General features: G+C 44.3%; 1 protein-coding gene across 1 annotated transcript; it reads left to right on the top strand.

Moving 5' to 3' along the window:
- The first annotated feature begins 2,841 nt into the window (after window positions 1-2,841).
- LOC144325084 (osteoclast-associated immunoglobulin-like receptor) lies at window positions 2,842-12,253 on the top strand. The gene is made up of 6 exons (XM_077917091.1): window positions 2,842-3,040; window positions 3,169-3,204; window positions 6,519-6,809; window positions 7,789-8,094; window positions 9,966-10,256; window positions 12,093-12,253. The coding sequence occupies exons 1-6, from the start codon at window positions 2,878-2,880 to the stop codon at window positions 12,200-12,202; spliced, it is 1,197 nt and encodes a 398-aa protein (XP_077773217.1). The 5' UTR covers window positions 2,842-2,877; the 3' UTR covers window positions 12,203-12,253.
- Window positions 12,254-14,253: the final 2,000 nt, after the last annotated feature.

Below are 14,253 nucleotides of genomic sequence, written 5' to 3' on the forward strand. Positions count from 1 at the left end.
CTCAACTTTCTTCTTGAGTTTCAATTCCACCCTTCACTGTGAGGCAAGCACTGAACAACAACATCAACAAATATTTATTTATTTTCCGCCCTCCCCGGCCAGAGCCGGGCTCAGGACGGCTAACACCAGTAAAATTACAATAAAAACATATGGGGGGTGGGGAACCAATTTAAAATACACGTTAAAAATACAATTTAAAATGCAGCCTGATTTTAATAGTAGCCCATAGATCAAAACTATAAGGGGAGGGAAACATAAGATTCAGACTGAGTCCAAACCAAAGGCCAGGAGGAACAGCTCTGTCTTGCAGGCCCTGTGGAAAGATGTCAAGTCCCGCAGGGCCCTAGTCTCTTGTGACAGAGTGTTCTACCAAGTTGGGGCCAGTACTGAAAAGGCCCTGCCCTAGTTGAGACCAACCTAACCACCTTGCGACTTGGGACCTCCAAAGTGTTGTCATTTGTGGACCTTAAGGTCCATAGGTGCTGACTCCATGGGGCCTGAAAAATTCGTTTGGGGGGGCTCTGCCCCCCCCAATAATTTAAGAAAATTATTAGTTATATTATGCTTTGTAAAATCACAAAATTATGTTGGTATTTTTTATTTTCCTTGTTTGACGATAGTTACCTTTTAAAGTACATTCAGTAATGAGTTAAAACAAAGCCACTCCCGATCTAGAGAGGGGGTGGGGTTGCGGGCTCTCGACCCATCAACAATCTTGCGGGGATGGTGTCAGCCCTGCGAGAAGCGGGGATTCCCCCTAGCTCATTAATATTCACCGCCCACAGCGGCAGCCAATCAGCTGCCGCAAAGGGCGGGCCCTCACAGGTTCACTTAAGGTCGGGGCAGCCCGGGGCTTGCCCCTTTCGTTCCCCCAGCAGCAGCGGTTTGGAGGTCTTGGGCCCCCCCAATATTTTTTATAAGTCGGTATGGGCCCCCCCAATATTTTTTATAAGTCGGCGCCCCTGTTAAGGTCCTCCGCGGGGCATACCAGAAGAGGCAGTCCCTTAGGTACTCAGCAGGAGGAGCATAAGTATTGTGGCATCAGCGACAGAAGAGGCAGGTCCTTTTCTATTTGTTTGAAAGGGAAAGTGCAGCAGCAGCAGCAGTGACCACAGCAAAGCTCTGGTCTCGGGCCACAATGTTTAGCCTCAGCATCCTGCTCTGAGGACATCCCCAGTATCTGAGTGGTCTGTCTTGCATCCGCTTAGATGGGCAACTCTCTCTTCCTCTGTCCCAGTTCAAGAAATAGCTTTCTCTCTCTCTCTCTCTCTCTCTCTCTCTCTCTCTCTCATTTCTGCCCTTTCTATTCTTTTTGGTTTCCTTAATTCTAGTGCTATTCTTAGGTTAATTACTGTCAGTGCTCAAAGGGGAAGGGAAAAAAGGAAACAGTCAGCATTGGGAAATACCATTTGGCTTTGAGCTCTGATGAATACTTTCTTTGAATATTTTACTCTCCAACCTAGCATTCCATTTCCTTCCCATTCTTCCTCCCTGCACCCCATACTTTCAGAGAGCAAACCTGCAGGAAAGGTCCTTTTCATTTGACTTATGTACGGTAGCCTGGCTCTGCCAGCAGTTTCTGGGGAGTCTTTTTAAGCATCTCACATGCCTCAGGCACCAAAAAGCCTTCAGAGGCCTGATGGGAAGAGAGGGGAGTGGCAACAACCAGGCTTGGTCCCTCGCCATCATCTGTTCCGTTGTTTGCCACCTGCCCTCAAGATTGTGCCCAAAAGTGGCTCACAGAATATCAAGCAAACAGTAAGTACAGTGGTACCTCAGGTTAAGTACTTAATTCGTTCCGGAGGTCCGTTCTTAACCTGAAACTGTTCTTAACCTGAAGCACCACTTTAGCTAATGGGGCCTCCTGCTGCTGCCACACCACCGGAGCACGATTTCTGTTCTCATCCTGAAGCAAAGTTCTTAAGCTGAGGTACTATTTCCGGGTTAGCGGAGTCTGAAACCTGAAGTGTATGTAACCTGAAGCGTATTTAACCTGAGGTACCACTGTATACCTCAAAACTACCTTATGCGAAACATAGAACTGTAGACTACAGTCGTACCTTGGAAGTCAAATGGAATCCGTTCCAGAACTCTGTTCAATTTCCAAAACATTTGGAAACCAAAGCGCTGCTTCTGATTGGCTGCAGGAATCTCCTGCAGCCAATCAGAAGCTGCGGAAGCCCCGTCGGACATTCGGGTTCCAAAGAACGTTTGCAAACCAGAACACTCACTTCCGGATTTGTGGCGTTTGGGAGCCCAAACGTCCGAGTACCAAGGCGTTAGGTATCCAAGGTACGACTGTATATACAAATATCTAGGTTTTATATTGACAGATTATCGCAGCTATCAAGAAAGAAGTTTGTTTAGTGGAATACCTCAGGCTGTTCTGCTTAGGTTCATTTAACTTTAGCCCCATTGGGGAAATGACAGCAAGGTGGTCTTTAACATACACACACACACACACAAGGGCAACTGTTGACCGTGAGGCTTCTGCCACAGATGTTTTCAATGCCATTTTGCCTAGAAACAATAGTCAGGCTGTGGAGCCCCTGGCAAAGGAGAAGACTAGGGTTCTGGTTATGAGAGTGGTTGTGTAGAAGAGGAAACTTCAGCAGCTGCAGCATTTTTTTGATGTGTGTTTACCAAAGTTCTCATGTTTTACACAGCTGTGACCATTATGGTAGTTACAACTTCCTTTTCTTACAGATGGCCACTCTCATTTTTGGGGGGAGGGGGGAGGAGGAGCCACATCTTGAAAGATCAAAATGTGAGCAGCCAATAATGATCCTGGTCCTCAAGGCACGTATCCAAGGTAGGGAAAAAAGGGAAGTGGCTTGCGAAGCACTTCCAGCGCTGCTCAACTGTGCATCACAGAGTATGTGTACATCAAAGGGAAGAACAGTGTTGCAGAGCCATGTTGCAGCCTCCCTCCAAGATCTTCATTCCGGGGACAGCACACATCTTGGGGGACACAGGACACTGGACCACAGGGCTAGGTGCTCCTTCATCATGAGGCTCTCTTTCAACATCCTCTTTATTGGTTGGTATCTCAGATGAAAGGGTGAAGGGACTGAGGGTTGTGCAACGGCCGGGTGGAAGGACCAGAGACCCAGTTGTGGTTCCTGCTGCTCAGCTACATTGCTGCTAAAGCAATCATCTCCTTTCCAGGATTCCTGCTGGCTGGACAGTGGCAGATCTCTGGGGGTGAGTCTCTTTGGGTGATAAATATGAACATGGGGTCAGAGGGAGATGGATGGGGGCAGAATGAGAGCTAACTGCAATGATTTCCCCCAACCAAATCTGACTTCCTAACATCTGCATTATAACCATAGAGGCCTACCAAAGGTTTTCTGATCTATACAAATATTAAAGGTACAGGAACATCCCATCCCTATTTCTTTCTCTCTCTTTTTTGGTCAAAATGTACATTTACTGATTTTTCAATTAGGTTTTTTTTAAAAAATATATTATTTGATTATACAAAACATAAAATTGTAACAATCCAAATGCATATTGATATACTGTACAGCGGAACCTCAGGTGTCAAACACTTCAGAAGTTGAAAGTTTTGGCTTTCAAATGACAACCTGGAAGTGAATGGTTTTACAACACGCTTCAGAAGTCGAACAGCTTCCGAGGCGTGTTTCTCCCATTTTTTCAATGGATTTTGCCAACTGGCAATTGCGTATCGGTTGTCAAACATTTCAGAAGTTGAACGATCTTCTGGAATGGATTACCTTTGGCTACTCTGAATCTCGAGACTTCTCCCACCCGCTCCACAGGTCCTGTTGTCCACATTTACAACTGCATATTATTTCATAATCTATATTTTATATCAATCCATGTTATCCATGGTATGAACCCCATCCCTATTTCTTTGCCTTTAGACAATCTACACACAAAATGCAATTCCCCCCGTGTAACCTTAGACTGAGCAACTAGGACTTCCGGGTTGGCGCCATCGCCGAATGGCGGACTCCCTCCGAGCTCCGGAGGGAGCCTGCTCGGCAGGGGCTGGGTCTTACCGCGCCGGCGACGCAGGGACCCTTAAAACCCACGGCCACGGAGGCCGTGGACATGGTGACTCGGCTGGCACCGCTAGCGCCCTCCCGACTCGTGAAGGAGCCTTTTTAAAGGCTACGGATCGGGTGCCGGGGAGAGGCGCGGTGCTTTGAGTCCTCTGCTAGCCCTGCCGAGCGAAGCCGCATGCCATCCCGCGGAGAGCGCTGACTTCTTCCATTGAGAATTCGGACTTTTAACAACAACCCGTGAGTAATTTGGAAAACCGGGTTTAAAAGGAGAAAAAAAGGAATTTTTTTCGGATTTGGTACGAGCGGGGGGGGATCCAAAAAGGAAGTCAGTCCCCCTCCCTACTGTAAACATTCTAAAACAAGGACCGGGCAACCAAGGTCTCGAAAGAACTGTATTTTTGATAAAAACCAAGAATTTCACGATGGGAAACTACAAGAAACTGTGCTGGAGGAGAAGAGTGGAGGGAGAAGGAAAACGTAACCCCCCCCCCCGGGAACCGGGGTGATTGGAGAGAGAGCCTGGTGAAAAGAGACGGAGACTTTGACAGCTGTCAAAGTAGCTGTCAAAGCCGGAAAAATTTAAAGAGGACTCTGTTTTGAGGACTTTGCTGGTTAAATTTGCTACAATTTGCTAAGATTCGGATACAAAATGGCGAAAATATGGAATAACAACTAGACTTTTGGACTAGAGGAAACAAAGTTATAACAATCCCCCTAGAGGAGTTTCGGGACATTACAAAGATGGTCGTGAGTGGAAAAATACCTTCGGAATTTTACAGGACTGGTTATCTTCTGGGAAAGCTGCAAAACTGAAACAGTATTATGTCTACAGGGGTGTTTACATTAAAGGAGACAATAGAATTCTCTATTGAAGAAAGGAAGGGACTGAACGCAAGTTTTTGTTCCTGAATAACAAAATCCCCTGTAGAGTTACTAAATTTCTGAATTAGAACGTTTTAGCAGCGGAACAAGATGAAACTGGACTACAACATGGAAAGAACAATGGGGGGAGCCTTAAAGACCAAAGATTGGAGATTTGAAGTTAAATATTATAAAAATAATTTTAAACTTTAAAAAAAAAAACTGGCAAGGGACTGGGGGGAAAATCTGATTATGGATTTAAGAATTCCAGGCAGACAACATAGATTGGTGGACAGGGGGAACTCAAACCGGGGAAGGGGGGGGGAGAACTAGAATCCAAAGGCTTGCAACTATTTTTTGAATTCTTTTTTCTATATACTTTTTATCTTTTTATATCTTTATATTGTTTTTCTTTATATATTTTGTTGGGTGTTTTTATTTAAAAAAAGGGAATTCGTGGAAGGAAAATGGGGGGGACCTTGGGGAGAGAATTTTTGCTTTTTTCAAGGGTAATGATGAGGACTGTATAAGCTTAAATTTGAATATTGGGCTAAACAAACTAAGTATAAATTAGGAGGGAGAGCTTGTTGAGCTAACGATATGAAAGGGGAATATGGCAGGGATGGGGGAGGGGGGGAGTCCCAGAAAGTGGATAATGAAAATAAGGTTTTAAATGTATTCTGTTTTTGTCTTATCTTTACTTTCTGTTTTCTGAAAATTTCAATAAATATGATTTAAAAAAAAAAATACTGAGCAACTAGACATGATGGCAACCTTCTCCCTGCACGGCCAGAGGCAGGATACCTGTGAAGAACAGTTGCTAAGAATCACAACTGTGGAGAATGCTCTGCTGCTCTCAGTCCTGCTCTTGGACTTCCCACAGACATCTGGTTGGCTCCTGGGGGAACTTGCATGACAAAGCTTGAGTAGTTGCAGCCCAGTTTTTTTGAAAAGCTGTCCAGTTTTGAAAACCATAAGAAAGGAAAGCAGGAGGGGGTCTTGAAGTTGCCCACCCACCATGAGCGGCTGAACAGTGGAATGAGCAGACACACAGCTCACCTGACCACAGTCTTCCCCACTAGGGTGGAAATAATGCATTTTCATTTAAAAATTAGTAATTACTGTCGTCCTACCTTGGTTCTCGAATGGAATCCATCCCGGAAGTCCGTTCCACTTCCAAAAATGTTCAAAAACCAAGGCATGGCTTCTGATTGGCTGCAAGAACTTCCTGCACTCAATTGGAAGCTACGCTGGACATTCGGCTTCCAAAAAACGTTTGCAAAACAGAATACAGTACTCACTTCCGGGTTTGCGGCATTCGGGAGCCAAAACATTCGAGTCACAAGGCATTCGAGAAGCAAAGTACGACTGTATTTATAAATGTGGATCTTACCATATAAATTAGCACATGGTAAAGTCAGGGCCTTTTTTTGTCTTCCTCTTTGGTGAGACTTTTGTAGATGCTCCATCTTCCTAATCTGCATTTTCATTTAAAAATTAGTAATTATTTATAAATGTGGATCTTTACATACAAATTAGCATGTGGTAAAGTCAGGGCCTTCTTTTGCCTTCCTCTTTGGTGATCCATCTTCCAAATCTCACCTTTGTTCTCCTGTTTCGGTCCAGGACAACCGTACCCTAAACCTTCCATCTCAGTGGTTTCCACAAATGTGGTCAGCCTGGGGGGAAATATCATTTTACGGTGTTCAAGTAATTACCATCAAGATGCATTCTACTATCTTCACAAAGATTCACGAATTACTGATTCAGCAGTTTGGAAGAGTGAGTGGGGTGCAGTTGTATTTCAGATTGCCAATGCAAGAGCTTCAGATGGCGGAACCTATACGTGTAGCTATTTCTTAAGTTATGATCGACGGTGCTCAGATCGTAGTGATCCTGTCCAAGTCTTCATAAAAGGTGAGAGCCTGGCTTAGCCTTTTTATGCTATTTTCACAACTGACATGTAAGGGGAGGAAAGAGAGAGAGACATTATGTTGGCCATCAGGCAATGGCTTTTTCCACCTGCCTCATCCCTCCCTCCAGGCCTAGCAGCCTTTTCCAGATCATGACTTTAAGAACAGCAGAAGCAGCTGGGAAGAGACTTAAACAGCTATCTGACTTTTAGAAGATAGCTGAAGGCAGCCCTGTTTAGGGAAGTTTTTAATGTTTGATGTTTTAATATGTCTTTAATATTCTGTTGGGAGCTGCCCAGAGTGGAAACCTAGCCAGATGGATGGGATAAAAAAAATATTTTGTTGTTGTTGTTATCAAGAGTTCTCCACTAGTACTAAATATTGCAGAAATGCCATGAATTCAACAGAAATGCCATAAATTCAACAAAATCTCTTAACCAGTGCTTTTCTTTGAGGGGGCAAAAAGGTGCCAATACTGCGTGCCCTTAAGTACCTCCAGGAAAAAGCACTGCGAGTCTTAAAAAAAAATTGCAATCACACAGTTAGATACACTTGATATTCAGTGTAGATGCAGATAAGACTAATGATCCCAAATACTTGGTTCTTAACTCTTTCTACAGCGTTCATTGAAATAGGCAACAGAAATATACAGTAACTCAGCTTATAAGATTTTCCTGGATCTGCCACACTGAACTGCAGCAAACAGTAACTCTTTTCAGGAACCCGTCTCCCACCTAACCTGCCCAATGATGGGTGTTGTAGGCGTGTGGAAGGTGCCAGGTCTCTAAACTGAAGTTCTAAACAAAAAACTTAGAAGCATCAAGATCTTATGAACATTTACCCTCGGGATTAAACATCCTCGGGATTTTGCATTCTCCCAGAACATGCAAACCTTTCCCATATGACAGACTGTTGCCTGGGACTGATTTGAGAAGGCTGAACTGCATTTTTGAAATCTCACCCTTGTTCTCTTCCATGTGCAGGAAAGCTGCATCCCAAGCCTTCCATCGCAGTGAATTCAGCTGAAACGCTTGCCGAAAAGGGGAATGTCAAAATCAGCTGCAAGGCAGAAGACAACATACCATTGCTGTTCTCTTTGTATATACAAGTGGGTGCAAATAGGCAGCAGAGAAATCTGACAGAGAAAACAGCAACAAAGGAGGCTGTGTTTGCCTTTGACAATGCCCAAGAATTCCAAGGGGGTCTCTACCAATGTAGATATTGCAACACAACAGCCTTCGTTGAACTGTGCTCAGATTTCAGTGACAGCCGACGCATCAACAGAATAAGTAAGGTTCAAAATACATTCTCATATTGTCACAAAAGGGTCTGAAATGGGAGTGTTCTGCATTTTCAACATCTGTACATCCAGTGGAGAAATTGCATAGAATAAAATATTCCAAATTGGCTGGGATTGAAGGAGGGAGTGTGGTGTGCATGGCTCTGAGAGTCAGTGTGGTGTAGTGGTTAAGAGAGGTAGACTCCTAATCTGGTGAACTGAGTTCGTGTTTCCGCTCCTCCACATGCAGCTGCTGGGTGACCTTGGGCTAGTCACCTTTCTCTGAAGTCTCTCAGCCCCACTCAGCTCACAGAGTGTTTGTTGTGGGGGAGGAAGGGAAAGGAGAATGTTAGCTGCTTTGAGACTCCTTCAGGTAGTGATAAAGCGGGATATCAAATCCAAACTCCTCCTCCTCTTCTTCTTCTTCTTCTTCTTCTTCTTCTTCTTCTTCTTCTTCTTCTCTTGGAATCTTCTGAAGAAAGCTGCAGGAAGGAGTTTGTAGAATTTATAGTGTTAAAACGGAAAGGGGTCAAACCATCGCAAGGTGTGTTGAAATTTTGGCAGGTTGAATAGTTACAATGGAATGGTCTCGGTGGTGGAGTGCACATTTTTATACTTATTTATTTATGATTATTACTTTGGATAGATAGATAGATAGATAGATAGATAGATAGATAGATAGATAGATAGATAGATGATAGATAGATGATAGATATAGATAGATGATAGAGATAGATAGATAGATAGATAGATAGATAGATAGATAGATAGATAGATAGATGATAGATAGATAGATAGATAGATAGATAGATAGATAGATGATAGATAGATAGATAGATAGATAGATAGATGATAGATGATAGATGATAGATGATAGATGATAGATGATAGATGATAGATGATAGATGATAGATAGATAGATAGATAGATAGATGATAGATAGATAGATAGATAGATAGATGATAGATGATAGATGATAGATGATAGATGATAGATGATAGATGATAGATAGATAGATAGATAGATAGATAGATAGATAGATAGATGATAGAGGTGATAGATAGATAGATAGATAGATAGATAGATAGATGATAGATAGATAGATAGATAGATAGATAGATAGATGATAGATAGATAGATAGATAGATAGATAGATAGATAGATAGATATAGATAGATAGATGATAGATAGATAGATTAGATAGATAGATAGATAGATGATAGATAGATAGATGATAGATAGCTAGATAGCTAGATGATAGATAGATAGATAGATAGATAGATAGATAGATAATAGATAGATGATAGATAGATAGATAGATAGATAGATAGATAGATAGATGATAGATAGATAGATAGATAGATAGATGATAGACAGATAGATGCAGACTAGGAAGGAAGCATTGTCCTTCCAGATGTTACTGGGTCCTAGCAAGTGTAGCCGATGGCATGTAGGTCCGTAACATCTGGAGGGCCAATAATTCTCTGCAACTACTCTAGACATTTTTAACTAAAAAAAAAACAATAGCAGTCCATACGTACAACCATTTTTTCATAAGCAAAGAGCCATTCTAAGCATTTTTAAAGTTATTTGTTAAAAGTCAGTTTGTTTTGCCTGTTTGTTTGTTTGTTTGTTTGTTTGCTTGTTTGTTTACTGAATTTATATACTGCCCTATACCCAGAGGCGATTCACAGAAAAGATCACAATATATAAAAATAAAAACAATAACCCAATAACCCCCACCCACCCCTCAAAAGAGCCACATTTTAAAAGGGCATAGTTCTAGTTTGCAGATATTTCTGCTGATCTGATCAAAAGCAGCAGAGTGCAGGGGAAGAATATCAAGCCATACCATTCTCACAGTGTTTTATTTGCACACAGATTCCAGCCTGTCCAAACCCTCCATCAAAGTGCTACCCGACGAACGTATTTCCCCAGGACAGAATATCACCATCGAGTGCCAGGGGCCAGAAAAGGGTCTGAACTTCTCCCTCTACAAATCCGGGGAACTGATAACATCGCAGGTGACGGAGTCAGAGAGAAACAGAGCAGAGTTCCCTTTCTTCAACGTGGAGTTGGAAGACGAAGGAAACTACACCTGCCAATATCACCGCTGGGGAAATCCCTTTGCCTGGTCAGAGCCAAGTAATGCCACGGAGCTGGTTGTAAGAGGTGAGAAGATTGGTTGGGTACTTGTCTCTCCCCTGCCGTCCAAGTCTTGCTCCCTGTTGTGGAGGAGGCAGGAGCTCCAAGGGGCCTGAGACTCACACTGCAGGGAGGAGGGAACCAGCTTCTTAGTCTCTGTCTGCACGACTTCTCTAAAAGCAGGAGAAAAGTTTCCTATTTTGCAGTGATACAGCTGCACATGTTCCACCTTCCAAATACCAGCTCTCTTTCTTCTCCAGGAGAGCTTTCTCCAAAGCCTGCCATCTTTGTGAGACCCAGTCCTCTCGTCATCCCAGGGCATCTCTGCTGTGCAGCTTGCCTTCCCTGACAAGGGTCTCATCCCACCTGTGTTCTCTGCCAACTATCCTCCTGAGTAATGGCATACAGTGTACCTCGGGTTAAGTACTTAATTCGTTCTGGAGGTCCGTTCTTAACCTGAAACTGTTCTTAACCTGAAGCACCATTTTAGTTAATGGGGCCTCCCGCAGCTGCCACGCCGCCGGAGTAAGATTTCTGTTCTCATCCTGAAGCAAAGTTCTTAACCCGAGGTACTATTTCTGGGTTAGCGGAGTCTGTAACCTGAAGCGTATGTAACCTGAAGCGTATGTAACCAGAGGTACCACTGTATTGAACAACACTGGGCCTCTGAGCATTAAATGCCCATTTGCAGATAGTAAACTCAGTCTTTTACAGCAGAATGCAGCAAAGCAAATGTGGTTGGAATAGTAACATCAAAGGTTTTATTTATAAAGCAAATAACAAAACAACAAGACGACTCTCACATCCATCTTCTTCAGCAGAGGAGCAGAGAGAGAGGAGAGAGGGAGGAGACATTTAAATGATTCCCATACTCATACATCAATTAAGTAATTAAAGGCAACCCACAACATTATGCAATGTGAGAATGAGACATTACAATACTAACACCCTCCCCCTTTTCATGGTAACATTGCCTTATCATCTAGTACATCTGTAACATCTTTACATATGGACCCAGTTGTTGTTTATTTACAACCTTCAACAACAAATCTGCAGATATTTCTTAAATCTGGGTTGGGGCTGGTATGAGGGAGCTTTCATCCTGAAGTGATGATCAGTGCCTGTTCGGACCTTAGATTGAATTTTGCCTTCCTGCTCAGCCTGCTACGATTTGCGTGTTTTGTGTCAGCCAGCTAGATGAGGTAGTTTTCTTATTTTCTTGGCTTCTGAGCAGTCCTAAATTGTGTAATCATGTGAAGTTTTTGCTTTTAACAAAGTTTTTAAAAACAACGGGTTTTCTTATGAGAACTGACTTTGGCTCGAGTTACTGAGCCTCCCAGCTGACCCCCAGGCAGTGCTGAACCTGACCTTCTGCTCTCTTCAGCCAGGACCACACAACCAATCCATTGGTCAATGAAATTTCAAGCCCACATTATGGACCAGTAATTCTGAATGGAACGCCCAGCAAATGACCAATCGTAAACTGACCACTTTTGGATGCTCCTGCAGTGACATAAAAAACTGAAACGCAACATGTGTACCTGCCATCTTCTTAGCAACAGGGAGGAACTGTGACAGTGGAACTTTGAGTTGGTCCACTGCTTGCAGACTTAGTATGCTTTGTATCATCTCTCTGGCTCTAGTCAGAAGTAAAAGGCAAGTGGAGTAGATTAGAAGACTGCTTCCATTGGCAGGTAGATCCCGCAGGCTGTTCTTATGTTCTTAGAAATCAGAAGTAAGTCCCACTGAACTCAATGGGGCTAAGTATGCTGAGGGCCACAGCCTTGAGACCATCTCCCTCCTCACCCGGCCTTCATCACAACCAACAATTGAGTAGTAACTCTTCTCTGTCTCACTCTGCAGCAAACACTTCTACATCCATGGAGATCAACATCCGCCTGGGAGTTGCTGGCTTGGTGCTGCTTTCCTTGGTGCTGATCGTGGCTGAGTTCATGTGCAGCAGGCAAGGCTGAGAAGCTCTGACTCGACTCAGTTCCACAAGTCAAGACCCTTCCTTGAGGCATCCGAGACAAGCAAAGCCACAGGAATCCCATAGAGACTGGTTTCATTTCTGGTTCATCTGAAGGCCAAATTTCTATTCTGTGATATCACCAAGGAATCTTTTCAAAAGTGGCTGGGGTGGGGTGAGAATACTAGAGGCTTCTGTTTCTGTGCTCTTTTTTGAGCTTTTTTACAAAGTTTGGACAGGGCCTTCTTAAGCATACCCCCCCACCCCGTTTCCCAGAGTTATCAACCTCCTTTTTTTAGTGAGGGAAGACCCACAGCAGTGAAAGAAGCCTCTTGGCATGGGACGGCGCTGCCCGTGCCGCGCCCAGCTTTGTGGTGCTGGAGGAGGCGGGCAACGGTTGGGGGGCGGCTCCTCCGGGAGGGAAGAGGCGGAGGCTGGATGAGGAACCTCCCAGCTCAGCTGGTCACTTTGTGGTGCGGTGGCTACAGCAAGCGAAGGCTCCGGGTGTGGCGCTGCTTGGGCGCGGCATGGTGGAGGCGGGTGAGGGTGGTGAGCGAGCAATAGTGTGTGCTGAGCGTTGGCTGGGTTTTTTCCCTTTTAGCCTTCTGGCATTCCACAGAATTTGGCGCCTACAGGCTAAAAGGGAAAAAACTGAGCCGGCGCTCCGCGGAAGCTGTGCATGCACCTTCGCTCACTCAGCATGCTCACTCAGTGTTCCCGGGACTCTCACCTGGCACCCTCCAAAACTTGGCGCCTCGGCACCCCGCACCACTAGCATCTATGGGTGAGACGGCCCTGAGTCTGGAAATGAAATGAAATACAGTGGTACCTCGGGTTAAGTACTTAATTCGTTCCGGAGGCCCGTTCTTAACCTGAAACTGTTCTTAACCTGAAGCACCACTTTAGCTAATGGGGCCTCCTGCTGCTGCCACGCTGCCGGAGCATGATTTCTGTTCTCATCCTGAAGCAAAGTTCTTAGCCCGAGGTACTATTTCTGGGTTAGCAGAGTCTGTAACCTGAAGCGTATGTAACCTGAAGCGTATGTAACCCGAGGTACCACTGTATCCCTAGTTTAATTGGCAAAGGCAGGGGACAAGGTTTATTTTTTTGTCATAACAGTTTATCGTGTAGCTGGTGGATGTGACCATGTGGAAGGGTGTACAAGTGGAAGGAGTGCCCTTCCAGACGCCCTAGCGTGCCCTGGGAGACTTGCTACACTTGCTGCCGCATTGGCAAAAACTAGTGAAGAAAGAAAAAAGGGGGTAGAAATTCCTCTGCTGTCCTGAATTTTGGGATGTAAACCACCCCCACCCCCAATTTTTTAATCCATTCTAGAAATTGTGGATGGGAAATACAAATGAATCTTTGGATTACTACAAGGTTATTTTAACAAATTGCAAGCCATGCCCCCCTAGTAAGAAGCACGGGCATCAGACAAATATCTCACATTGTTGGAGAAGTGCTCAGATCCAGGCATGGCTTCCTCACGCCTTTCACAAGGGCCAACCAACCACTGTTTCAATACAGTCTGTTCGGATGAGCTCCTCTAAGTGGGGGCAATAAAAAGATAGGAGGAGAAACCTGTGAGGTGAAGGAACAAATCTGTCTTTAAACATTTCACACCCAACTGAGATCAGATTGATGAATGGGCCAAATATCTGCTGTGGGAGGGCTGAGCTGTTCTACAACAGGGGCGGGATGAGAATATGTGCTGGTGCCTTGAATCTGAACATTGCCCAAGTCATGTGCAGGCAATCTAGCTGTGGACATGCCCTGCATTCATCTGCAGAAGGTCTTGGATATACATATGGTTTAGTGTAAGGAAATAATTTCACTTGTGAACGGCAGAAGCTTCTCTCAGCCTCTGCCAAGGAAGATATGTCTATGGAGAGAAGTGCAGGCCTAGAAAGCACAAAACATGCAGAAAACTGCTTGAACCCACACTTTCTAGGTGTGGGATTGCAGAAGTGAGGGCGAGCCCTCAGCCACAACCTTGTATGTCAATATCAGCCCCATAATCTTTTCTAGCCAGTCTTTCCTTGTAGTTTCAGGGAC

This window comes from Podarcis muralis, chromosome 13, assembly GCF_964188315.1.
Source record: "Podarcis muralis chromosome 13, rPodMur119.hap1.1, whole genome shotgun sequence".
NCBI lineage: Eukaryota > Metazoa > Chordata > Lepidosauria > Squamata > Lacertidae > Podarcis > Podarcis muralis.